This window comes from Perna viridis, chromosome 13 (assembly GCF_037379345.1).
Source record: "Perna viridis isolate PV_CMFRI_1.1 ecotype Kerala chromosome 13, ASM3737934v1, whole genome shotgun sequence".
NCBI lineage: Eukaryota > Metazoa > Mollusca > Bivalvia > Mytilida > Mytilidae > Perna > Perna viridis.
The window spans coordinates 10,592,407-10,619,780 of NC_142457.1; the positions used below are offsets into that span (position 1 = coordinate 10,592,407).

Sequence of the window (27,374 nt, forward strand, 5' to 3'; positions counted from 1 at the left end):
CGGACACCACTAAAACTGGGAGCATGGACCAGGCGCACCGGTAGGGTAAGCGTCCTCTTCTTTTCTTGAAACAGTCGCCGAGTTGCTCATAAAAATCCTTTGTGTCTCCTGAGGTAGGAAGCAAGAAAATCATCAAGTGATTTTTATGCTTATTTTCTTTTTGATTACTCTCTAATCACCTCCTTGGTTAACTTCTTAATAATAATTAATGATAACTATTTCAAAACTTTCAACGTGGAATATAGACCATTTCAGGCTAAATTTCTGAACACCAGGAAAATGCTACGAATTTCCAAACAAAATGTGGGAGTTTTTACCCATATTTTACGGGAAAGTGTTGTACTTATGACCTTGGAGTACCAACTGCACTTGCTTAAAAAATTAGCACGAAATAGAATATAAACTTAAAAATGGCCAAAACTGTTTTACTTTGAAAACTCTCATTTTTGCCCATGGCGTTTTTCTAACTGCGAATGTTGTTAACGGGCTTTCAACATACCCTTTTTTTCCCTTTTTCCCTCTCTGTGGAAATAATCCTTTTTTCCTACTTTTCAGTTGAAAATTCTGAAAATGCCCTCTTTTTTTATCTCACTGGCGGCAGGTGAGCTATTGCCATCATTTGGCGTCCGTCATCGTGCACTTCTCCTCAGACACTACTTCATCAATTAGAAGAAAACTTGGCATGAATGTTCCTTGAGGTATCCGGCAAAACATTTATGTGGGGATTTTTGATCCGTCAAAATATATGGCCGCCGTTACTAAAATAGCACATAGGGACCAGTAGTTTTTCTCATATATATCCAAAATGTTAGGTTTAGCTAAATTCTGACAAAATGTGAAAGTATTCACTATGATGAGATCTATCTCTGGTCAAATTTTTGTTTTAATCTGTTAAGCCATGTTGGAGTAATAGCCCTTTTTGGACGTTTTTTTACGCAATTTTTAATATTATTTTTTTAAATAATGTTCTGGTCTGATACTACTTGACCAATTTGAACCAAACATGATACAAATGTTCCTTGGGGTATCTTGCATGGAACTGATGTGCAGATTTTTAATCTATGGAAATACATGTTCGCCGATGCTAAAATTGGAAGAGTAATCAAGGGAACCAAGGTTATAGCGGTAATCAAAAGAATGTAATCCAGGGACAAAGACCAGACATGGAAAACAGACATACACAACAAAGAACATAAAGTAACTAAAATCATACATACAAAGTAACAAAAGTAAATGAGCAACTCGGACTCCACTAAAAACTGGGAGCATGGACCAGGTGCACCGGTAGGGTACATAGGAGTCAGACAGTAGGGTTCGCATATATCCCCAAAACCGTAAGGCTTGACCGAATTGCTGCAATTATCTTCATTATAAGGCCTAAAAGTCTCCAAGGAATCAAAGTTGTCAGATGACTCTTTGTCAGAGTTATTTTCTTTGAAAGGTAAAAATAAGACGTACTTTTAAGTTTTCGGTAATATCTTGAAAACTATGATAGATAGTTAACTTTGCTGAAATGATCCTTATGCCTAAGGCCTGCCTAAGATTTCTTTAGTTAAAATTCCTTGTTAAATTTATTACCCTCGAAAGGCAAAATTAAACCAGGTGCGCGATTCAGGCTCCCGGTAGTCTCTTGTTTATTGGTGTTCCTACTTCGCTGCAGTTGCAGTAAGTCAAATATCTATTAACTGTTTGTATGTTACTTTTAGTATAAAAATAAAAAAAAAAAACTTTATTTTTACAAAATCTCTAAATATACTCTAATTTTTAACAAACATCTAGTTGAATTAGATATGTCTACCTCATGTGTATTACAAGATTCTAATGTAAAGTCATTATCCTTGCAGGAGCTGGTGGAAGAACAGGTTTAAATAACTTCCCACTTGGAAATCTAGGTCTACAAGATGATTAGCCATCAAAGTGACAAAACCTGAAGATATCTCCCTATCATTAAAACTATAATGAATAGCGATCATTGAGACAAAATGAGAGTGTTCTGGAACTCGACATCATTTGTATCGAGAATGTTTTTTTTTCAACTGCTCTATTATTGAGTCTGAGTTGTCTTTTTTGTTAATTAATATTAATATAAGACGGTGTCCATGCAAAACCCTAGTAGTGGGTGGTACAAGACGAATTTTGTTTTCAAAACATTTTCATCCATTTCATACCGCAAATGCATCCTTTTGCAAAACTGGATGTTGGTTTTGATTAACTGCAACAAGTAAAGAGAAAAAAAATACAAAAAAAGCATTGATATTCGTAGTTATATGATCTAAGCATTTCATTGGAATAAAAACAGTGGGATAGAATTTACCTTGTGCCAACTATTTCATAGCATCTGCCTGATTTTTACATAAACAGCTCCTTAAAAAATAACCAAAATATTGATGTCTATAGTTAATTAAAAAATATTTTAAATTTTTCACTACAAAAATCAAATCCATAATTCCTTGTTCACTAATAATGATCGATGATTTTTTTAATCCTCTATTGGTGAATGGTTAATTTCGAGCAAATTTTATTGGAACCACAAATAAATGCCAGAGGGTTTTAGACTCGAAATTGTAAACTTCATTTCACGTCAAGTCAAGAAGAAACGGAAAGCAATCATTGCAACACATGTTCATGTAAACATTGTGGCACTGATCAATTTATTTTTTTGGAGGTGTAAGCTCTTCAGTGATATGATAGAACGGATTGGTCTAAATCTTGTACATATATTGCAGAAACACAGTGAAATCTACTGTAATTGAACCCATGGACTGTGAAATATCATAACATCTGCAAAAATAACTTTAAAAGTGTTTACAAGCTCCATGCAGCGGCAGACGTTCGTTACCTCTTACTTACCGCTGAAGACAGGTCTTCCGATTTTTTTTAAATTTTGCTGGGATCGGTTTAGATATCAGTTTCTTAGTAATTATGGTTTCTAATCCAGTTTAACATTTTATTTTTTTATTTAATGTAATTTACTAAGTCGTTATCATTGTGATGTTTAGATTTTTGTGCAATTTATATGTAGGTGTGTAACCAATGTTTGTTTTTAAAGATATGACTCTACTATCAAAGGATTTGTATGTCTCAGTTGTGTCGTTTGTATTCATTTTATTTATATGGAAAGCTTTTTATACATTTTTGTATACATCTGATATGCATTTTATATATTAAGGATGGCATGTTTTAATTAACGTTTTGATATGATGAAATATCAAATATAGATTTTATCAGAACCATACGGGTCGATTAATGTTTAAGAAAAAACAGGAGTTGTATTGGATCAAGATGGAGACAAAAATATACTTTTTGCTGAAAAAGCAATAATATTGATATGAGGGGACTCCACAAGATGTCTTCATCTGTCTATGCAGACCCGAGATAATCCAGTAGTACGTTGAACAAATGCATTGAATCTATTTAAAGGTTAAAGTGTGTATATTCTGACTAAAGAAGTAGATATATCAGATTCTAATAAATGGCAATTTTAGATAAAAAAAAAGTTTGGTATCAGAGTTTAGTGATTGCTGATGATAGAAAAGAGTTTTGTAACTTGTTAGTTATTTATTAGCTGTATCCGGTATGGATCAGATATGGAACTTGATAAAATATGTTGAACAGGACTCCAGCTAAGAATCATGCAAAATGTGATTCATGGGTAAAAAGCCTATATATTTTTATTTTTTATATTTCGTTTGAAATGTCATAGTAAACAGAAATCAACATGTGGTTTTTCATATAACATGTGCTCTTAGGAGATAAAAATTATATAGAATGCACTGTAGATTTCAAAATTAAGGAAGATAACTCTGTAAATGGCACTCAAATACAATAGAATCTACTGGATTTCCAATGCTTCTAAGAGCAGGCAAATTTGAATGAATTAGACATTTCATAGTATAGACCCATAAAACAACTTAATTACAAAAATAAAAATATGTAGCCTTTTTTAGGGTGTATCACATTTTTCAGATTTTGCATGATTCTTACAAAGACTGCTACTCAATAATAATGTGTGTTTCTCTTTGATTCGGTCGTGCTATTTACTTCTTAGACGGCTTGATATTTGTGATATCACACCATGAAAGATGTGATATGATTAGTGATATGAAAACTTCACCTTTGCGATTGGTTGTCGTGTGATTGTGTTTCATTTTCTATAAAACCTGATTTGTTGAAAGTGGCGTTGTGACGTTTCTTACGTTGTTCTTCCGACACCATTGGTGCCGTCAAAGAAGAACGATCGCCAGAATTTTCATCATTACAAATGCCGAATGTCAAACGGCTAATATATTTGAAACCAATCACAGAGAAAAAGGTTTTATAATTCGTGAAATTTGAATATCGAAACATTTGAATTTTCTTTATTTAATTTCAACCTCATAACAAACTTGTCTCGACGATATTCAATTTTCACTCATTATCAAACCTATGTGTATCATAAATTTTGATTAAATGTACCTTTGTATTTGCATTTAAAGTGATTGCTTAAACCCTATATCTTCTACCCTATATTGCAAATCCCATATCACACCTAAGATAGACCTTCATCTCTTACTCTATATCATACCGCTTACCCTATATGATACCTCTACACCTTTATCGGTTACCCTATATAACACCTCTAGACCTTTATCACATACCCTATATAACACCCCTATATCACACCTCTAGACCTTTATCACATACCCTATATAACACCCCTATATCACACCTCTAGACCTTTATCGCCTACCCTATATTACACGTCTAGACCTTTATCACATACCCTATATAACACCCCTATATCACACCTCTAGACCTTTATCGCCTACCCTATATTACACGTCTAGACCTTTATCGCTTACCCTATATTACGCGTCTAGACCTTTATCGCTTACCCTATATCATACTCCTGCACGAAAAACCTATGACGTATATGATTTAAAATGTATGTCACATACCCGGGAATCCTATATCACCCCAAGGCCCACAAGTCACAGTTTTGACATGTATTTGGTATATAGTACATGTATTAAATTTACACGTGTAGCTTGCACTAAGTTTTATGAAGTTTTTGATATTTTATGAAAACTTGCAGTATTTCAAATTTCAAAATACGTAATAGACTGAGGCTTCATTCCTCGCATTGCATACGGTAGAACCTCTTTGTGATGGATTTGGCTTCCGCTTTCGATTGATTATCAGTACTTCTTGTATACAACTTATATTTTGATTATGATCTTCCTACATATTTGATTTTAATGCTGCTGATAAGAGGTTACTCCTTGAAACACATGTACAATTTGACATTGTGAAATTGACAATATATAAAATTGACATTTTTTGTATTTGATATTTTTTTAGATTTATACAGTTATGCATTTTGACATAAGTTGGAAATAGCAATGTTTATGAAAATATAAAAAAAAAGTGGCGAAACATATTTGTAGATAGTTTATTTTCTGAAAAAGCACTGCGTTTGTTTTCTTAATTGATAATGATATCAGATACCAGATATGCTATGTATAGTTGCGTTCATCATTTACACTAAACGTATAGCCTCGTACAGCTCTTTGACATTACAAAATCACAACTGCAATTTTTTAAAGCTACAACGGAGTTTTCGTGTGTCATTTATTAAGTTGATCTAGTCACAATGAACTTTAGAAAAAATAGTCATAACTTCCCTGCCAAGCAAATTGAATTTTCGATATGAATTATGTCCTACATGTAAGAACAGGCAGATTGGAATGAATGATTATACATTGCATCATATAAACCAATACAACTAAATATGTGTAGCCTTTTTATCACATATATTATAACGTGTATTTGCACCTCTAATTAAATGATGTGCTCACACGTCACAATGTTGACTGCTACCTGTTAATTCTGGACAGCTAAAATGATAATATATCAGTTCAGTTGGTACCAGACTTTATTTTTGAATTAGTAAATACATGTGAAATTCAATAGTAATTAGTCGGAAGTATTCATATTTAAACCTAACAATCATTAAACTAAAAACACCACAATTTATAGATATAAGATATAAATTCAATAATATAATATTTATAAAATAAATACAAATATTTGAATAAATCAATATATCGAATTAAATTACTAACTTTCCACAAAATAGAATAAATTAATAAAAAAATTACAAAAATAATACTTTACCTAAAATAAATAATACGTCAGTGCAGTTGGTACCAGTCGACCAACGTCGTCCATTATATAGCGGCTTGATGTTGAATCTACTGTTTCGATTCGTCCAGTAAGACCAACCCACTGTTCAAACATAATGAGTAAACACCAAAGAAAGAAGTCCATATCAAAATAATAGTTAAAAAAAAAAAATAAATAAACATAAATATTTGCCAAAATACAATGCATGTAATGCAATTAATGAGTTTTAAATTCCGAAATAGGTAACTTGTAATTATCTCATTAATCATTTTCCTTATGCAACACTTATTTCTAAAGCACAAAAATATTGATAAAGGGTAATCAAGGGAACTAAGGTTATAGCGGTAATAAAAAAAATGTAATCCAGGGACAAAGACCAGACATGAAAAAACAGACATACACAACAAAGAGAACAAAGTAACTGAAATCATACATACAAACACCTTTCGAGTTGTTCATTAAAACTCATCTTCGTGGTAGACGAAAGAGGAAAGGGAAACAGTGATACATTGAACAAATCAGTTTTCATGGCGCAGATGGATACACCGTAGCGATCCAAAAAATTCTGTAGTGAGGACTTCAATCTTATAGTAACATAACCTGTTCCAGAAGCCTATTTGTAAGAAGTCTAGCGAGATACAAAAAGTCTGCGTAGCTTCGGCAAGCTCTGGCAGAACGTATGAGTTGTGATATGAATATTCCATACACAGGTGCTGAAGGGATTTTGTCACAAATGAAAGGAAAGTTGACAATTTTCAATGAAAGGTCATCAGGTTTATCGTAAAGTTTGGTCAGTAGTTTTCCTTTACCATCGATTTCTAAGTTTAGGCCAAGATATGAGGCTGACCTCACAGTGTCTGTAGTATCCTTTATCTCAAGTTCTTTGGGTTAGATCCAATCCCCGAAATTAGGATTGTTTAAGATAATACGTCCTCTATATAGCGGGAACTGAGATTATAGGATCTAGCTAAACGATATTTGTTCTTTCGGATCAGATCAGCTATAAAGTCAGCCTCATAAGAGTGAAGGAATACGTCAGCAAGTAGAGGAGCATAATTTGTTCCCATTGGATTGACTGTTTGTTGAAAAACGCGTCCACCACACAGGACAAATATGTTGTTGATTAAAAATTCCAGCATTTTGTTAACATCTTTTTCTGTATATTTGGAAGATGATTTGGAATGGTTTTTCATAAAGTACGAGGAATCTCTACCAAAAACTGCATATTTACATCTAGGTGTATCATCTTCTTTGGAAAAACAACGATGTATAATGTTTTAGTCGGGATTTTAACTTGGTATGGGAAATAGAAGTATACAGTGTTAAAAAATCATAGGTTTTGATGCTATCATATTCTGATAATAATCTTGAACTGATTGTCTCCAAAAGAACAATAGAATTTTTCAGGATTCACATTGAATTAATACCACTACGGGAGTAACAAGTATTGTGGTAGAATTTCAGACCCTCGTTGACAGCTGTTTTGAAAGAGGTTTGGTGGTACATTTTGCAGATCCAGTTTTGTAAAGTTGTTTGATTGGATTCTTGTGGAGTTTATGAATCCAGTACATAGACCGTAAATCACAATCATCGTCCTTGGTAGAGAGACCAAAAGAGGATAACACAGATTTATGGCTTTCCACAATCTCTTCTTTGGAGAGTGAGGTAGCAGTATAGGTCTTATCACTGCTGTTATTTTCTACGTCTGCCACTGATAATAAACATTGGATGTAAAACGTTTTGCAGACAAATAATGTTGTTTTGGGCTTTGTCTGTTGGTACGACAACATATTGGTCCAGTATAGTAGGCAATGTTTTTGCTACATCGGGGTCTTTCAAAATTGATGTAGCATTGGCACTCATTGACCTACTTAAAACTTTCATTTGTTTCAAAATTGAAAACCACACGACCTTCTACCACTCTGACCGAGAATCAATGTTGATATGTCGAAGAGATGTTGCCATAGATGAAATGAAAGTTGACGATACGAAATGACAAGTCAACGCGTTTGCTGTATAGTTTTCCTTCACCATCGATCTCTAAGTTTAGGTTAAGATATGAGGCTAAATTCACAGTATCTGTAGTATTCTTTTTCTCAAGTTCTTTTGACTACATGTAGATGCGATGTATGATGTTATTAATTATTAAAATTTTTTTTAATTGCAAAAATTACTAATACATTTAGTTGATAGTATTCGCGAAAATTACTGCGTGTATCATTTTTAAGTGAAACCAACATAGTTTATTGCAGAGAGTTTTCGCTTTTACACATTTTTCAGAGGTATAATTCAGAACTTTTCAATCATGGCTCGAGGGCCAAAATTAAATGTAACTCACATTTATACGTAAACTGAACTCTTTTGAAATACCACCTGGCTTCCTTTGAGGAATCAAATTTCGAAACAGAAGTTTTAAGCCTTTAGTCTAAAAAAGACATATTTGGCTTCACGTGAGCTTTTTCCAAATATGTAGATCATTATGCATTGATTAAATTGAAGTTGAGTCTATGACACAATGTAAATCTTCCTTCAAATATTTTTTCTGAAGGAACAATCAAGGGAACCAAGATTATAGCGGTAATCAAAAGAAGGCAATCCAGGGACAAAGATCAGATATGGGAACCAGACACACAACAAAAAGCATGAAGTAACCAAAATTATACACACAAAGTAACAAAAGCAAATGACCAACTCGGACTCCACTAAAAACTGGAAGCGTGGACCAGGTGCACCGATAGGGTTAACGTCCTCTGCTTTTCTAGAAACATCCGCCGAGTTGCTCATAAAAAGTCAAGTCCGGGGTAGACGAAAGAGGAAAGGAAAACTATGACACGTTTAGCAAATCAGTTTTCTTGCGCAGTTTTCAATCTTGTAGCAACATAACCCTGCTACAGAAGCCTATTTGTTAGAATTCTAGCGCGACACAAAAAGTCTGGGTAGTCTCGGCAAGCTCTGGCATAAAGAACATAAATAATCCAGGCGTCGAGTTCACAAAAAGTCGTAAATATAAAGCTGATGATGTCACTACCTAAAACTGCATTATGAAGTCATAATTTACGGTCAATTTTACACTTCTGACTTTTTTGTGAAATCGACGCATAGTCTTTAACCTTGATTATAAAATGCCTAGATTTTCCATAGGTTTTGTCTGAGTAGATTTTATCTATCAAAAACATCGAAGAAATAACTAGTTTTTTTCAATAACATTTTCAGGTGCGTTTAATGAAATCATGAAAAGAAAATGGGGATAACCAGGAAGAATGAATGAAGAGTGAATGCTATAAAATGGATAAAAACAAGGACTCCAAAAACCAGACAGAAATGGTTGAACATGAGTAGCAAACATTCCGCAAACTTGATTCCATCAAAAATTAAAATATGGCTTTTTTAGCGAATGAAAATTAACATTAAAACAAATATTTCATTTTTTTTTTTTTGAAAATATCTAAGTTACCGAGATAATTTTTAAAACCGAACTTATTTGACCAGACAGAAGAATATTAGTACCTGACCTCTTAAAGCAAACAAGATATGTAGTAAACGTCATGTTTTTTTTAAGCGCCAGTTCATGCACAATTCAGACACTGCTTATGTGCTTCATGGTGAAGAAACATCCGTCGAAAAGATTTTGCTTCTTTGGTCTTTGATACGTATGATATATTTTTATGTAACAATAGTTCTTTCTGATCAATGTTTTTCTTTTTAAACTATACTTTTTTCATCTTCCAATAAAATCTACCAAATCAAATCTTACCTAGAACGACAACTCTTGCAAAGTACCGATTTTGTACACATTTTTTATCTCAAAAGTTAAAACAAAACGAATACCAAACTAAGACATTATATATGCCAATGTTTCTGAATAAGAAATGAAAGTAAATTTTGTGTTTTTTTTTTTTTTTTTGGTTATCCATGAATCACCTCCTGTCTAATTGGAATATAGACTTCTATTTATACAAGGAACAGAGGGAAATCAAACATGTACAGGAAAATAGAAGTTTATATTTTGGCACTTATAGAATCACAGTATTTAGTGATAAACATTAGAGTTAAAGCACGAGACACATAAATTGTAAGATTATATTTCTCTTTTTGACTTTAAATCATTTTCCATTTCCTGACGATGTTAAAAAAGCTGTACTCAATGTGTTTTAATGATGGTAAATCTAACCAATCATTTACAACAAGAACATAAATTAGAATAATCACATTTAGGTTGAACTTGCTTTGTTTTATTACACAGGACCAAAATAAAATTACACTTGTCCGGACTTGACTTTTTATGAGCAACTCGGCGGGTGTTTCTAGAAAAGCAGGGAACGCTTACTCTACCGGTGCACCTGGTCCATGCTCCCGGTTTTTAGTGGAGTCCGAGTTGCTCATTTACTTTTGTTACTTTGTATGTATGATTTCAGTTACTTTATGTTCTTTGTTGTGAATGTGTGTTTTCCATGTCTGGTCTTTGTCCCTGGATTACATTCTTTTGATTACCGCTATAATCTTGGTTCCCTTGATTACTCTTTTAAATATAGCATCAAAGGTTGTCATTGTTTTACACTTAAAGACGAATTGTAAAGAAGAGATGATAAACTACCATCGTGATTTAAATTGGTATTTTGTTCATTTGTTAATTCTACATAATGTACATTTGAAATTGTTGCCCTTTACGCTTATTCCATCTTTGTGTTTTGCTTTGCTTTGTTTTGTTTGTTTGTTGTTTTTCTTTGTGTTTTTTGTTATTTTATATTACAAATTTACGGGGTTCCAAGATAGTTTGAATAGAGAACAATAGTCCTTTTCATAATCCCGACTTTGGCCTCGTTTTTATGATTTTAAGAAAAGGGGAGTAACTTTCTATAAATTTGTCATCCGACAGACAAATTTACTGTCCCATTGGAGCAACGGACAACCGTATACTTCAAATTCAAGTATTCAATTTATTAGAGCCAGGGTAAGTACTTGGATACTTTTAAATAACTAAGTTCAAACCATTCAGGTCCTTATTGAAAAGAAAAAAAGTTTCAGTTTCCAAGAAAAAATGTTTACTGTTTTCGTTTTCTCCAATGAGACCGCGATATCATATAAAAACGAAAATAAACATGCAACGAAGAAAAAGTTATATCTACATGTATATATTAAGCTGTAATGGACTTGTTGAATTCACGATCGGTTATAACATTGATAATTGAGACGCACAAATAATGTATAGCTATTTTTCTATTTATCTTAAGTTCGACAAAAGCTAAACAACTATTGACAAACTGCAGTCGAAATTTATAACTTTAGCAGAGGTTGCGTATTCTTAGATTATACATATCTACGTATCATCTACATATCAACTCAGAGATAAATCGCGTACATTGGTTCCCAATTTTGTGGTACAAATATTTTTCATATATACGCCGGTCTTTATAAAAATGTATTCACTTATGTATTCAAAAGTACCTCATTTAGGACACACCATTTACACCAATTATAGGCCTGATGCACTACATCAACGTCATAATCTCGGCTTGCTTATAAAGTATTACAAGTAAATATATTTATTTATTTATCTATTTATTTATTTACTTATTTATTTAATTTGTTTTCCTTCTAAACGTTTTATATCAGATTTATTATGGACTATATGCATGAACAAATTCGACAGTAATTAGAAAAAAAAGTTTTTGAAAAGAAAATTAAGCAAAGGTATGAAGAGAAGAATCATAATTATTTTGTGAAGAATTTAAACAATAACAAGGCAACATATTTCGAAAAAACACATTTAACGGAGTTTTGCTTTTTTAGATACAATGTTTAAACTTACAAACAGTAATTCGTCATATCAGCATTTGAGTCAAAATAAAATAATGAATACCACTGTCTTGGGTAATTATGTTATGTATATGCGTTATCTGCTACGATTTTAGACACGACAGATAAGAACTGTAGGTCACTTAAAGGACTAATGTGGATAACATTCACACAATTTTCGGTAGGTCACTTTAAGGACTATCATGGATAACATTCACCTAATTTTCGGTAGGTCTGTTAATTCATTATATATTACAATATCAAGTCAAATGTCTTGGTTATTATCTTAAATATTTCTTATAAGTGTCAGTCGCTGTATGAATCAGGCATTTGCCGAAACATGCTGTGAAAAATACCACTATTTTCTCATGTCTATTTTCACCATTAGAATCAAGGAAAAAGACAAAATTGTCCATATCATTTTGGTAAATTAAGTTACATTTTCATTGAGATGCACCGTAAATGAAGAGTTCAAGGGCAGATAACTACTCTGTAAAAAAACTTTCAAACATGCTACTGAAAAATTGCTGAGAAAATCCAGTGATATAGAAACCAAACAATGATCTAGATTTTCTCATTTTGCATGATTCTTACAAAAACGTAAATTTTAATATTCAAACCATTCATCTTCAATCGTAATCACTTTCATTTTTTTATCTGATTCCAAATAAGTTCCCTTGTGCCTTATGACTTGATCTCTAAATGCCAGCGAGATTTTTGTACCCGTCAGATATGGTTTGTTCGTCATCGAAAACATGTTTGCTATTTTCTCTCAAAAGCGTTGAGTCTAAGATTACTTTTTTCTTTTATTTTGTATCTGTTGTTGTTTTTGTTTTGATTTGTTTTTTTGCTTTTTTTTTTGTTGTTGTTGTTTGTTCGTTTGCTTTTTTTATCTAGTGAACAGAATGGAAATAAAATGCATCTTCTAAGAAAAGAAGACACTTTAATCGATATATGTGTTCTTCTATTTACCCGAGTTTTTGATTCACCTAAAATTCAGTCAATTTGCAGTCAACAAATCTGACTTTTGACGTTTCTTTTAAAATGCAAAAGTAATGATTCATTTTTGTCATTTCGTTGAGCCTCGTGAAGGTCTGGGTGTCAAAAGAATAGGCCTGCAGCATGTTAAGCTTGTCGTAAAAGGCGACTAAATAGTGCTCAGAACCCTAGCCGGGGGCTAGGGCGCTCTGCCCACAGAGCAACTGGGGTGTGTGCCCCAGGTGGTGGAATGGGTTATCCCTACGTGTTACATGCTGGGGTTGTCAGGCTATAAGACGGAAAACCTGACCGCAAACCATAGTGGTGTACCGTGTGTGGAAAGTTGCCACGTCCTTAGCAAGTTAAAGAACCCTGCTGTGGTATTCGATAGGAGTAGGAACCTTTGTGCTACGCCACAGGAGGCTAAATTGTCCGACCCTACCCATCCCTCCCTTTTTCTTGTGGGAATCCAAAGTTGTCGACCTTATTACCTTTGTGTCCAATCCCTTTTTTCATTTCATCATCATTTCATGTTCATTTTATCATTCATTTCATGTTCATCGCCTGAATATAGCTGAAATATTGCTGCTTGGGCGTAAAATCCCAACAATCAATCAATCAATCTTTTCTTTGACGAATTAAGAAAATTTCGATACCTTATTGATGGTGTAGTTTATTTTACTAAACGATGTATAAGTAATTTAGATTGCAAAATCCGATTAAACAATCAAAGATCATAAAACTGCGTCAAAACTAACGGTAGATTCTACACTTGCGAATATTTATTTTGGCGGGTAATGGAGTAGTAGCTGGTCTTCTTTTCATTATTACTTTTTTAAAATACTTTGGAGAAAATAATTTTACTTCAGGGTCAAATTTTTTCATCAATCAAAATTTGCTTCCCAACGACAAGGAGATTTCCATAAATATATATACTGAAATTCTCTAAACCACGAATTCAAGAATCCGTTTTTTTTCCTAATCCACGAAAATTAGTATCCACGAATTAAAGCACAGTAATACGAGACTGAATTTCTTCTGAACTTCGTAAAGAATAAAAAAATGAAAGATGCTAAATCATTTTACTTTATATATAAATATATTGATAATGTATTGTCCATCAACAGCCCTTGTTTTGGTAAATGGTTACCGTCAATATATCCACCAGAGCTCCAGATAAAGGAGACTACAGAAACAGCCTGTTCTGCATCTTTTTTTGGATCTGCGTCTCGAATTTGACAACAGTGGTCATTTCAGCACTAAGATTTATGATAAAAGAAACGACTTTAATTTCAATATCATAAATTTTCCTTACCTGTGCAGCAATATGCCTTCATCTCCTGAATATGGTGTTTATATTTCACAATTGATTCGCTACGCTAGAGCAAGTACTAACTACTCTTATTTCCTTGAATGCCATAAATATCTACCTGACTGAATCAAGAAGATGATGAAACGCCTCTTATAAAAGGTCTCTCATCAAATTATTTTTCAGGTATCCGTCCTTGGTTGAAAAATACTCATTCTTTTCTAAAACAATCTCTAAAACAATCAATAATGATTGTTTTTTTAAATGTTCTTTTTGCTGATGTGACCGCTGATTTACCTATTATAACAATAGCATGCAAATGCTTTTGATCACCACTGGTATAGTCACGACGCAATGGAAGAGGGAGGTTTTACGCGATGTAGAACCTAGATTTAACCAACCATTTCGTTTGAAGTGCCTGTACCAAGTCAGGACCATTGTGGTATCAGCTGCTCCGGTGGTGAAATATCGATTTTGCTGGATTTATTTTGGACTTGACTTGATTATAAATCGGATTAATGTGCGGTGACTTTTTGATTACATTTATTGCTTACCCTACAGGTGCACCTAGTCAATGATTAATCTTCTGCACGGATGAGATATTTTGCTTACCCTACAGGTACACCTAGTTCATGCTCAATCTCCGGCACAGATGGTATATTTTGCTTACCCTACAGGTACAACTAGTCCATGCTATGTGTCTGTTTTCCCAATCTTCTTTTTGGCCTTGGGATTTCCGGTCGAATCCTGGTTCTCTTTGTTACTCTTTCAAGGCTTTTACTTTTTCTAGAATCTTGGTTACCTCAATATCTTTTTAAAAATAACACCGATATATGTAAATTTCTTACTCATGTAACGTATCAGAATTGAACGATACTCATTCCTATAGACCGTTTAATCTGTTAGTTAGCGCAATGAAATTCCGACTCGGCTTGTCGGGGTAATTCATATCCTGGTCTTGTTTGATCACACATTGTTTTTCGTCCAAAAATGCATCAAATATATGCCAATGAACATTAAAATGGAGTCAGTCATTAAATTGTTAAAAGGTTGATAGCAAAATTCTTATATTATTTTGTTTATTTTAAATTAAATATTTTATTCAGCTGATGATTGTACAAGTCAATCTTCCTACCAAGGTAAGATGTATTAAAGTTCATAGAAAAATAGTTGACGGTCATTCATTAATGATTTAGTGTGCTGTGTAACATGTCACGTAAACCGTCCAGACTCCTATAGCGACGACATTTTCAATTATTCAATACAATCATAAAAGTTGTAAATATAACTAATTACGGTATTCAAGGTTTTTTTTTACTTTTTCAATTCGAAAGCAACGCAATAAGAATGGTCGAGCTATTTTTCATCAATGATTTATATATACACTGATATTATAGACTTGATGCATAATTATATAAAAAAGGAAGAGAATTGAACGGTTTCTGCATAAACCCAGAAGCACAACAAATGCATGGGTAAAATGATGATCAAAAGACAAGATTATATATTTACTTACCATTAAAAAAGATTTATGTACTACTCCGTCTTAAAACCTAAGAATCAGGCAAAATGTGTGGCACACCAAGGAACAACGCAGAGAATTTACTGCATTTACCAAGTATTTTTACCTGTGACCTCCAGAAATGACAATCAAAGTGTTTATAAATTTTGCCTGTACAAGATATTGATAGGTCAAATTTATCTAAAATACACTATGGAAAAATGGCGGGACAATTTTCTCGCATTTTTTATTTATGTAAGGAGTCAAAATTATCTACTTCAAAGATGCTTCAGGGTAATTCAAATAGCTTTTCAGTTGTCTTCTAGATGTATTGAATACATTTAAGTAAAAAAAGACCAAATTGAGAATAATGATGTGCCACACATTGCCTGCTTCTTACATAGAATGGTACTTAACATGTAAATTATATTGTGTTTCACCAGAAACAAAAACAAAGAGAAAAAAAAAGAAAAAGAAAATTTGACGCATAACTTCTCGAATATTTACGAAATAACGATATTTTCTTACGTAAGTTTGATCGAAAATAGAACGAAATCAGACAGGACAAGATGTATCACCCAAATTCAAATGAATCTAGAAGACATCATACATGTTGACTTGAGAAATATCTTGTCGTTTATTCTTGAATGATGTGAAGAAAAGACATTTCCAAATGTTTTGGTATAGAATAAAAAAGATCGTGTTATGTTCTAATTTGTAAATGGTTAGATGACCATTTCTACCACTTTTCGTCAATTGTTTTTATGTGGTTTTGTATTATTATGTTCAGATATACAAGATGATCACAGAAGAAATCCTGGTATGACCGACATAGACGGTAAGAGAAGTGCTGCTACTCACATCGACTGCCTTGAACAGTCTACCAATTAGGAGACAGAAACAACAATTCATTCGCATGGTTTGATATATCCTCTACTTTAAATCAAATGAAACGTGCTTCGAAAGATCTCGTTTTTTTTTTTTTTGTCTACGTATTCATTATATGATTGTACATAAAATCAGCTTTGTTGGAATGTGATGTTGTCTGCTAAGATAAAATGGCATCAAAATACGCTGTGAGAGGCATCAGGCTACCATTCCAACAGATTTGTCAAAATTAGTACAAACAATAAATGAATATTCTTATGTGTGATGGATTATTTTTGTAGAATACATTTGTGGTTTTGTTTTGTTGATTTTTGTTGTTATATTTCTATGTTTGAGCGTATGTTTTAAATTGTTTTTTCTTTTGTTGTTGACAATGCCACTTCTTTTTTTATATTCTAGCACTTAACAAGCTCCACAAAGTTGCCCATCCTCATTGTAGACAAAGAGTTGCGTATGATAAATTTCGTAAGTACTACATGTTTATATACATTTAAATGAGAAGACTCATGTTGTGTGTCGCTTCTCTTTCTTTCACGATAGATTAGTCATCATGTCTTTGAGTGCCATAGGCACCATGCATTGTCGTATGTGTCAAACTGCATTGTCGTATTTGTCATACTCACTTATGACTATTCCGTTTGGGTTATTTTCGAAAAATAAATGCGTCCGGATATTGTTTCCGGTTGGACTTTTTAGTCAAAGACAACTTCCGTTCTGTTAAGCTGCACCTGTTTTATCAGTGTACACATATTCTTTGTATATTTTCAAACAACCGTAAATCTCAACTGGATAACGTACAATGTTTGGATACATGAGCTGCAGAAACGTTGTCAAATATTCCTCCGGTTCCTAGAAGAGATGAAACGATTTTTTGGGGGGACCCCTGGAAGCGGTACATTGTGGAACTAATGAACTTTGACTCCGTTAATGGATTTCTGATGGTGTCCGTAATATCACCCGATTTGATACAGAAATCGGTAGCATACGATATTTATGGGTCCCTAGATCCGGTTGTGGTACATATGACGTTTTACAATTCAGGAATCTGAATTAATATTTGCCTCGCATGTTACAAAATTTGAATAAAAACCAGTCAGAACAAGTACATATTTTGAGTCAAAGAAGGAAAGACAAAACATACATGTACGGAAGTTTCATTTTTTCCAAATATTATGATAACATTGTACCGATTTTTGGTAAATAGGGGGATCAAACTACGAGGGTAATTGATATTTAAATTAAAACATAAAAATAGTTTACTAGTTCTCACAAATTTTATCATAATGACAACACTGCCATGACTGAAACTGATTTCATTGTATATGTGCAGTAACATGTTTTGGCTATAAGACTGTCGTCTTCGTCGGTCAAAGGAAAATTTCCTATTATTTCTACTCTCACATCATTTGTTACATAAATACACAATTTGAATTTGAATGATCTGATCAGAAAGAAAGAATATCGTTTGGCTAGATCCTTCAATCTCAGTTTCCGCTATATAGATGACGTATTATCTTTAAACAATCCTAATTTTGGGGATTTGATACATCGCATCTACCCAAAAGAACTTGAGATAAAGGATACTACAGACACTGTGAAGTTAGCCTCATATATTGACCTACACTTAGAAATCGATGGTAAAGGAAAACTATTGACCTAACTTTACGACAAACGTGATGACATTTCATTCAGAATTGTCAACTTTCCTTTCATTTGTGACAACATCCCTTTTGCTCCTGCGCATGGAATGTTCATATCACAACTCATACGTTATGCCAGAGCTTGCCGAAACTACGCAGACTTTTTATATTGCGCTAGAACTCTAACAAATAGGCTTCTGGAACAGGGTTATGTTGCTACAAGATTGAAGTCATCCCTACAGAAGTTTTATGGTCGTCATCATGAACTCGTGGATCGTTATGGTGTATCCATCAGCACCATGAAAACTGATTTATTCAACGGGTCATAGTTTTCCTTTCCTCGTTTGTCTACCCCGGACTTGACTTTTTACAAGCAACTCGGCGGGTGTTTCTAGAAAAGCAGAGACCGCTTACCCTACCGGTGCACCTGGTCCATGCTCCCAGTTTTTGGTGGAGTCCGAGTTGCTCATCTACTTTTGTTACTTTGTATGTATGATTTTAGTTACTTAATGTTCTTTGTTGTGTATATCTGTTTTCCATGTCTGGTCTTTGTCCGTGGATTACATTCTTTTGATTACCGCTATAACCTTGGATCCCTTGATTACTCTTCCAGATACCGTTCATAGCCCTCCACTTTTCCAAAAACCTAGGTCTGCTGGTTGAAATACAAAACATTACATTGACAGCTGTTATTCAGTTTATTTTGATGATACTTTTGATGCCTTTCCTGATTTTCCTAGTCATAAAATATTTAAATAAGTTCATTTTACAATGGTGTACACACTTTTAACCACATGATAAATACATACAATTTCACAGGTGTGTTCTAGTATACTTAAAATCAAGGTTTTCTTAAACAAAAACTTGAAACGGATGTCATAAAAATCTTTACTGTATTTAATATGCCGGTGTCAATACTAAGTAAGTTTGTATCAAATATATGAATGTATATTTGCATTATACAAATTATTATGTTGATCGATGTATTACCGAATATCTACCTTACCCGCTTTATTGGTGTATAGAGAGTTTGATATAAAAATCTAGGTCCCAATTACATAATTAAAAAAACCATGAGTTACTGTGTTATGAAATGGCAAGCGTTGAGTTAAATATGTTCTTTTGTTTGTTTGTTTTTTTTGTTTGTTTGTTTGTTTTTGTTTGTTTTGTTTTGTTTTGTTTTGTTTTGTTTTTATCTGGTTCTCAAAAATAATTTGTAACTTAGTTTAATATATATTTAGTTTGTTGTACGTTTTTTGACACGCTTATCTAATTAATGTAAATATCAAGATGCTACAATTTTAGTTAGTACTATTCTATTCAATTAGGTTTTTTATAAGACTGCTTAAGGAGGTAGACCTAGGGTAAGGGGCATAACTCCACAAATTTGGGATGTGTTTGTATCATGTTAAGTTTCACCAAAGCCTTTCAAGAATTCCTTTAAAACCGAATGAAATTAGTCCATATTACTTTGATGCTTACATGAGATTGACGTAAAATGATGAATACAAACGTTCCAATGATTTGTAAGAGTTATGTCCGTTACCCTAGGTCTATCGCCCTAAGGTCGTCGTCCTTGCTTGTAAAAATATTCAGTATACATTTAGACATTCTATGTGTCACATAATTTCTTTTATTTTTGAAAAAATACATGTATATATAATACAAGTTTTATCATCAAGTCAGCATACTACCCGTGTTCTTTATTTAGAAAGTACAAATCTTTCTCGATCGTTGTTAACTTACTCTTTCATGATCAAAAAACTGTTTTTAACGAATAGAAATATTGTTCGATTTTGTCTCATTTGGATTTATTAAAAACTACATTTCATCTACAATGGTGACTTCATAAATAAGACGTCCATGACACTGCATTCAGGGTGGGGTTCAGAAATATCATGGTCTTCACAATATTTTATTTGATGTTATACATTACAGAAATAGTTGGTATCGGTATTGGTAGCAATGAATGTGAATGACATGGTCATTTTAACCAGTTATGTAAGTACGCTTTACAAGTCAGTAATATGAAGTAGGCATTGCCTAATAAAGCCAGCACCGTGAAATTTGTCATACTTAAAATTTTATTTAACCCAGCAATATCTTTGTTGTTTAAGTCTCATTATTTGTACACTTGTGGAAAAATATCAGTACTCAGTGGAACACGGTAATATTTTATAGCCTGTGACGTGAACAATTGCACATCTAAGATTTTAGACGCAACCGACCGTGAATTTATAGATCATGAATACATTTCCTATCTTAGAATTAGAAAAATACGATCAAAGCTCGAACAGCCAGAGGAATTAAACAGCAGAAAACACCTAAGTACATTTCTTCATCGTTTAAAATACATATTCTTTTAAATAGAAAAAAAAATGAATAGACTTCAAGACTTCCAGAAAGGACTGACTTATTTTTTTCTTAGACGTGATCTTTAAGCAAATATTTTTTGTTTCGCTTAAGGAAATGTTATTTTTTTCCGAAAGGACGGTCACTTTTTGTTTCGTTCGGGACATGACTTTTATTTTGCTATTCTAGGTCACCTTAAGGGAATATAAGATACATTTAGAATTCACAAAGCTTATGGGTGCTCGTCACTAGTTTATTTGCGCGTGGATACAGTTTCGAGAGTAAATCAGAAATATTTGGTACAATAAACTTTCACCAGTGCTAAGATCTATTTTAATTGATTGTACCGCAAAGCGTACTTGCACGAAAATATTTTTCAAATTTATTTTAATAAAATGCTATTGTGCTATACAATTAAATATAAATTTTGACTCGATTATTATATTATTTTTAAATTTTGATAACAGTTATACTTGTGGTCACTAAATTGCCCTGAACATTAAAATGACGTTAACCTAAGAAACAAAAATAAAGAAATACGATGTACACAGCCTGCTGAAATTTAATTGTAAAAACTGTCGGTTTGAATAAAAACATAGTATTATGTTGATTGTTCTAAATAAAACATATTGATTGAAAATTCCAGTTTAAGTACCAGTCCACATATAATTCAAACACTGCCTATGGTAAGGTGATTCGTGGTGTAGATAAACTCATACATGCTCTTTTTTTGCGGTCTAGATATGCTATATTTTAATGTGACAATAGTCATTTCTGTATTTATATCTGTATTTTTTGAAAACGACTCGTTAACCTCCTATAAAATCAACCATATCCATATCAAACCAAGTCGAGAACGATTACTCATGCAAAGTGTTAATTACGTGTACAATCTATATAAATTTTATCTCAAAAGCACAACCCCTAAATGAAAAAAACAAAACTGGTTATGTGATCTAGAATGAACAAGTAATAAAACTGAAATCAGTGGGTTTTTGACATGCATGAATCACCTCCTGTCTGATTTTTGTATAGACTGCTACTTAATTGAACCAAATATCCTTGTGCTTATAATGATATTTTTTTGTTTTGTCTTTTTAATTAAGATTTGATATATTAACAAGTCAACACCATGTTTGCTACAATGGTTTCTTTTATTATCAATTATAATTTGAGTTGCTTGATTTTTGTATTTAAGTATGGGGGGTAGCCTATAAATGTAAGTAGTCACAATTTGCCGGATAATTCAAAGCATATATACGGCAAACAACTTTGTTTGAAAAGGAAGTGTTAAAATGCTTCCAAATTCATCTTCGTTCTTTTTCAGCGATTATGCACCATTATTCGGTCAACTACTACAGACCCAAATGTTATACTCACCATTTCCGTAAGTTGTAAAAGGTTGTATTTGTTACCAGATAAATGTTGAAGGAAGAGAAAAAACTTCCATTTCCTTCAGTTTGTTAGGCAATTATTTCTGTAAAGCAACGTGCTTGTGTATGTAAATAATAGTCTTAAGATGACCCCATGTGATATGTCGGCCAAAAAGGACGCGGTTCCCTATCAAGGAAGGAGAGGGTTGTATCAGGCTTGTTATTTAATGTTTTGGCGGCATGGGGAGTTGAACTTTATTTTTCACATTTAATTACAGTCGCCGAATTATTCGATACATTGCCATAGTAAACATTTTACACAGGCTGTAGCATAATGCTTTGACAAAATATTTTTGAATATGCTTCTGTACTGGTTTTTCATACCTATGGAAAATAAGTAATCAAATCTTATTAACAGAGTTGTTTTGTTCAGGGATGTTCTTTCCTTTCAAATGTCCGAATAATTCCATTTGATAATATAATAGTCAATTTGAACGACAGGAACGAAAGAGACAGATAATTAAAGATTATATTTCAAATCCTAGTTTTTCAACTTTATAATACCATTTACGATACATTTCAAATTATCGTGTTAATATTTAGGCAGCTTGGTTTATCAACAGGTGATATGAAAAATTTCTAAACATTTTTCTATTGCTTCTTAAAGAGTAATCAAGGGAACTAAGGTTATAGCGGTAATCTAAAGAATGTAATTCAGGGACAAAGACCAGACATGGAAAACAGGCATACACAACGAAGAACATAAAGTAAATAAAATCATTCATGTTCTTTGTTGTGCATGTCTGTTTTCCATGTCTGACCTGGATTACATTCTTTTGATTACTGCTATATCCTTGGTTCCCTTGATTACTAATGCGCTTGATAAAGACCTTTTGGTGATCTCTGAAAGTATTTACTGTTTTGTATTTTGATTATACATAGAGGCATTTGTTGATTTTCACCATATCCGTTATCCATATACCTGGATATGGACATATGTCCATATATGTCGACATGCGTTATAACTTTCCATTACATTCTCTCGGTAAAAGATAATATAGTTTCCTTTTTTTGTAAGTTCCACCTTGCATAACATATTTTAGTACCTATTTCTTTCGTAAAGCATATCATTTTACAGACAATCTTCCAATGGTCGGGAAGAATATATCAACTATTTCCCACAATTTTCATTGTGACGTCGCAAATCCGTCTTGAACTCGTTTTACAAGTGTATATGGGTCGTCGAAAACTTCCATTAATTGACAAAATACAGTTTGTAAAGATAAAATAATTTTATAGTTACTTTAAAGCCAAAAAACATAAATGACCGTAGAACTGTGAAGGATTAGGTCAGGGAAAGTAACATTTGATTTTTGGTGACATAAAATACTTTATTTTGTACAAATTGTTAACAAAATACCAAATTTTGTAGTTTTGAATGTGATCAGAGTGACAACATTCATTCAATTAATTTATCAACTAGTGAAATGGAATTAACTGTCAGTTTAATTTGGTACTTCATGTACATTGGAGGAGGAAAATTAATTAGACATAAAGTTTGTTTTTAATTTTAAAGCATGAATTCAAGTAACTTTGAAGGCAGATGCGTTTGAACCTATATCTGTTCCAACATTAAATAATTAAAAGATGGAGAATTTTCATTAGGTCGCGCTATATTAGAACTGTTCAGACTGGAAACATATAAATGATTTTTAACTAGTTTTATAATATAGAGAATATATCTATTACAGTGGAAATGATACAAAAAGCATGGATATTTCCCAAAACGTGTCTATTGCGCGGTGTAGGAATTCTAATGTGTAAGATTTCCCTATAGATATATTTTGTAGACTTTATTCTTTTCATTATTATAGCCTTTAACCATCATGGCTCAAACACCTGTACGTGTACCAAAAAAAAACGATCAAACGGCACACACCAGTCAAGGTAAGTAATATCATAAAGCCATTTTTATTAAAACACACCTTTTTTAAAGTGTAATTTGACAATCTGAATCAAGGAAATAGGAGAAGCCCTTCCTTTTGTTGATAAATTGAGCTATAATTTCAATGAAACACACTGAAAATGACCATTTCAAGGGTGGATAACTCTGTCAAAAACCTCCTTTTTCTAACATTCTACTGAAAAAATTCTGAGCAAATCTAGTCACGCAGAGAGTAAATAATGGTCTTTTTCAATAGAGAAAGCATCCTTTATTGAAATTATATTGTCAGATTGTTGGGAATTTGACATACATGTTTCTGATTTTTTTTCCAAATTTTCCTGTGATTCGTACAATGACGTACACTTACATCAATACCAGCAAACCAAGACATGAAAGAATTAGGTCTTTGTTTGGGGGAAAAAAGACATTCATAGCAAAATAAATATTAGTACTATTTTCTCTGGAACTTACATTTTATTGTTCATTTGTTCGAGTTGCTGATTTACTATTTCGTATCATTTTGTTATTTTGTTATTTCATGTTCTTTGTGTGTCTTTTCATATCTGGTATTTGTCCCTGGATTACATGCTTTTGATTTCCGCTAGAATCTTGGTTCCCTTGATTACTCTCTCGATATCTCGGTGCTTTTCTCAATAATAACATTTAATTACTTATCATTTATCTGAAAAAAAATTATAAATTCAATAGTTGTCACAAACATTGGTCCGAAAGAGATACGAAAATTACAATACATGTTCTTTGTACACATCATCGATTTCATCAGGACATGAACTAGCTTGAGTTAAGCATGAATAAGCAAATACTTGTCCATTGTTTTTATTCCATACAACATTCCTATGTACTTTTCTTATTTATAATATTTTCAAGATATTGGATGAAGTTATGTTTTACCTTTTCTTTTTTATACCTTTCAAGTCATTATGAATGACTGAACTTATGTAGCATTAGGGTTAGAAATACTGAATATATGTCTGTTTGTTTCAACCTTCCAATACCGTTTTAATTGATTTCAAATACATCATACAAAAGGAGATAATAGTAATCAAAGTTTGTTTGGTCATAATTTGTAACTATGAATCTTAAATTAATGATTGAATTTCTGTTAAACTTTTATCCCCAAAAGAAAATACAAGCATGTGGGCTTTCACGTTCAAGACTAATGTCATTTTTTTAAATCACATGTATGAATTACTTTTTTCTTTTTTTTTCATCAACTATGCTTAAGTTATCCATTGCTATAAATTCACTTGAATTTGTTATCAGTATAATTTTATTTCAGTTTCGTGTGACCCTATCAAATCCCTGTCAGGGGTTGCTTTTAACCAAGCTGTTGGAACAGGAAACTGCCCTGGAAGGGCGTGTTTAGTACTTCCCTCTCGTTTGTAGAACAAGCTTGTGGTATCAAACATAAAGACATTCTAGCCACCAATCCAGGTATGTGGTTCTGTTGAAACAATATCTTGCGAAGCGAGGGTATATTCGGTACGTCAGAAATTTATGAATTTACCACACTCAATACTTGACCCATCCCCTTTTTGCGCATTAGAACAGTATACTGCAAACAGCTTGGCGGATTTGTAATGAGTAGTGTTCATGTCATGTGAATTTTTCACATCCTATATAGCAGGGTCTATAAGCTAGTGGCGTGATACGTTGTGAATCAGGAAGCAGTTATAGGTGTGCTGTTGCTGTGTTTTTATACTGCTCAAGATCCTCTACTGTCTAACCCAATACCATTAGAGGTTGTTCTATAGGACGCGCTGTCTACTTCATGTGCTAATGTTTGCGCTCTATATTTTCTTCAAGGAAGGTAACACTCGTTAATGAGAGCTGTATTTTTATATATCCTTGGTGGCCGAGTGGTCTATATGGTGAAACTTAATGCAGACAATGTTGACATGATGTCAGAGCATTGTAGCGGATCGAATCCCACTTAGGGAGCTAGCACATGTGCAGCCTTGCATCGATAAAGAATTAAATATGACCACTGGCATTTACTGAAATGTCAGCTCCAGACTTCGATTGAATTGGTCAAAAGATCATGTCCGCAATACATCACACCAATGCTCCTTGAATTTAGGTTTTAGTATATTGATATAATTAACTATATAAGAAAAGTCTAAGCCTTCTTTCGATAGTGTTAAACAAATTTGTAGCTTAGGTCATCTTTCGGTTAAAGAAGAATTCAGGGTCGAAAAAATCCGTACATATGAAAATTGTAAATACGTCATTTTCAATGTCAGAACACCGCAGTTTGACCTTCCATCTATATTTTAGGTCGAAGACAATTGTTCCAGCCTCGCACATTACACAGCCGTTGCCAAATATTCTGGTAGCAAGATTGTTTTCGATACATACGATAGTGCAGGAGTATTTATCGGATGTGAGAACGATTATTACAAGGTATTAATCTTTTTTATTACCGATAAACAAACCAAGTGGTTAAGTTATCATCATGTCTCCTGTAAGTTGTGATAGATTCCCCTGTCATATGTTCGTTTTATTCATCGATTCCGCTGAGAAAATGATTTCACAAAAAATAACAATAGGAAAAGCAGAAGGAAATATAGCAAATGTGAGAATGACATTGATGTTTGGACGTGTTTAACTGTTAACGGGTGCTGTGTTAACTGGACATTTCCATAAAATGATATTAATATTCAGACCTTTCTCGTCATCGACATATTACATGATATCAAAATTCTAAGTCTGCCTTCAAAGACATTGAGGAAGTATTTAGAAGTACGTAATATTTGGTTCCTTTTTTTAATTTTTTTTCTTCAAAAGGTCTTCTACACTATTATACACACTATGCTTTATAGTCTATATGTACATGTCAGTTCTCAGTATACAAAAACCTAACCTCAGTTAATTATAAATTGTTTCTTTATGATAATTTTACAGATAATCACAGAAGGCTGCCAAAGTAATCTACACATAAAACACGTAACCAAGATGTCGCCTGAAGTTGAGCAATATTTCATCATTCAAAAAACACAATAAATTGAGGCTGAAGAATAACTTTGTTCTGTTTGATTTAATTAATTAATTGTGTAGGGGTTACAGAACCTATTTTAGACTTTTCCCGACACAGACTATTGTTTCGCTTTTTACCCTTTGACCCCTTTGATGCTCTTCCATGGAAACGCAAGTCACATGATTAAAATTATGATTTCCGATTTGCCAAATGCTGATAATTTAGTGGCGTTCGAAAAAACTGTATCGGAGATTGAATTTGCGTATCATTTGTTATATCCTGAATGAAATGTAGAAAATGATAAGTAAAAAGAACAAATTTTACTGCGTCGGATATCTATTTTTTAAGATAGTACTTGTTAAGACTATTTACTACACTTTTTTTTTATTTTTGTGGACGCATCTTGTCTGTACCTGTCTGGTATCTTCT

General features: G+C 32.9%; 1 protein-coding gene and 1 long non-coding RNA gene across 11 annotated transcripts in view; both read left to right on the top strand.

Annotated features, from left to right (window-relative positions):
• The window catches only part of LOC148599533 (uncharacterized), a 71,090-nt gene extending 65,671 nt beyond the window's left edge, over positions 1–5,419 (top strand). For 6 of the 8 annotated variants that reach the window (XM_088558707.1, XM_088558711.1, XM_088558713.1 and 3 more), the window contains one exon: positions 1,845–5,419. In XM_088558707.1, the coding sequence (XP_088414833.1) occupies positions 1,845–1,909 (65 nt within the window). In that variant the 3' untranslated portion in view covers positions 1,910–5,419. The remainder of the gene's footprint in view (positions 1–1,844) is intronic. The other 2 variants (XM_088558715.1, XM_088558714.1) reach the window with 1 other exon arrangement.
• Positions 5,420–12,053: 6,634 nt separating this feature from the next.
• LOC148599534 (uncharacterized) lies at positions 12,054–26,978 on the top strand. Of its 3 annotated transcripts, none has more exons than XR_015918147.1 (10): positions 12,054–12,142; positions 15,355–15,387; positions 16,540–16,668; positions 17,037–17,102; positions 20,216–20,278; positions 21,957–22,016; positions 23,877–23,949; positions 25,248–25,402; positions 26,246–26,371; positions 26,873–26,978. It is a non-coding gene; the product is annotated as an uncharacterized LOC148599534 (long non-coding RNA). The 3 variants fall into 3 exon arrangements; XR_015918146.1 differs by having other exon boundaries at positions 12,117–12,189; XR_015918148.1 differs by lacking the exons at positions 12,054–12,142; positions 15,355–15,387; positions 16,540–16,668 and having other exon boundaries at positions 16,681–17,102.
• The last annotated feature ends 396 nt before the right edge of the window (positions 26,979–27,374 follow it).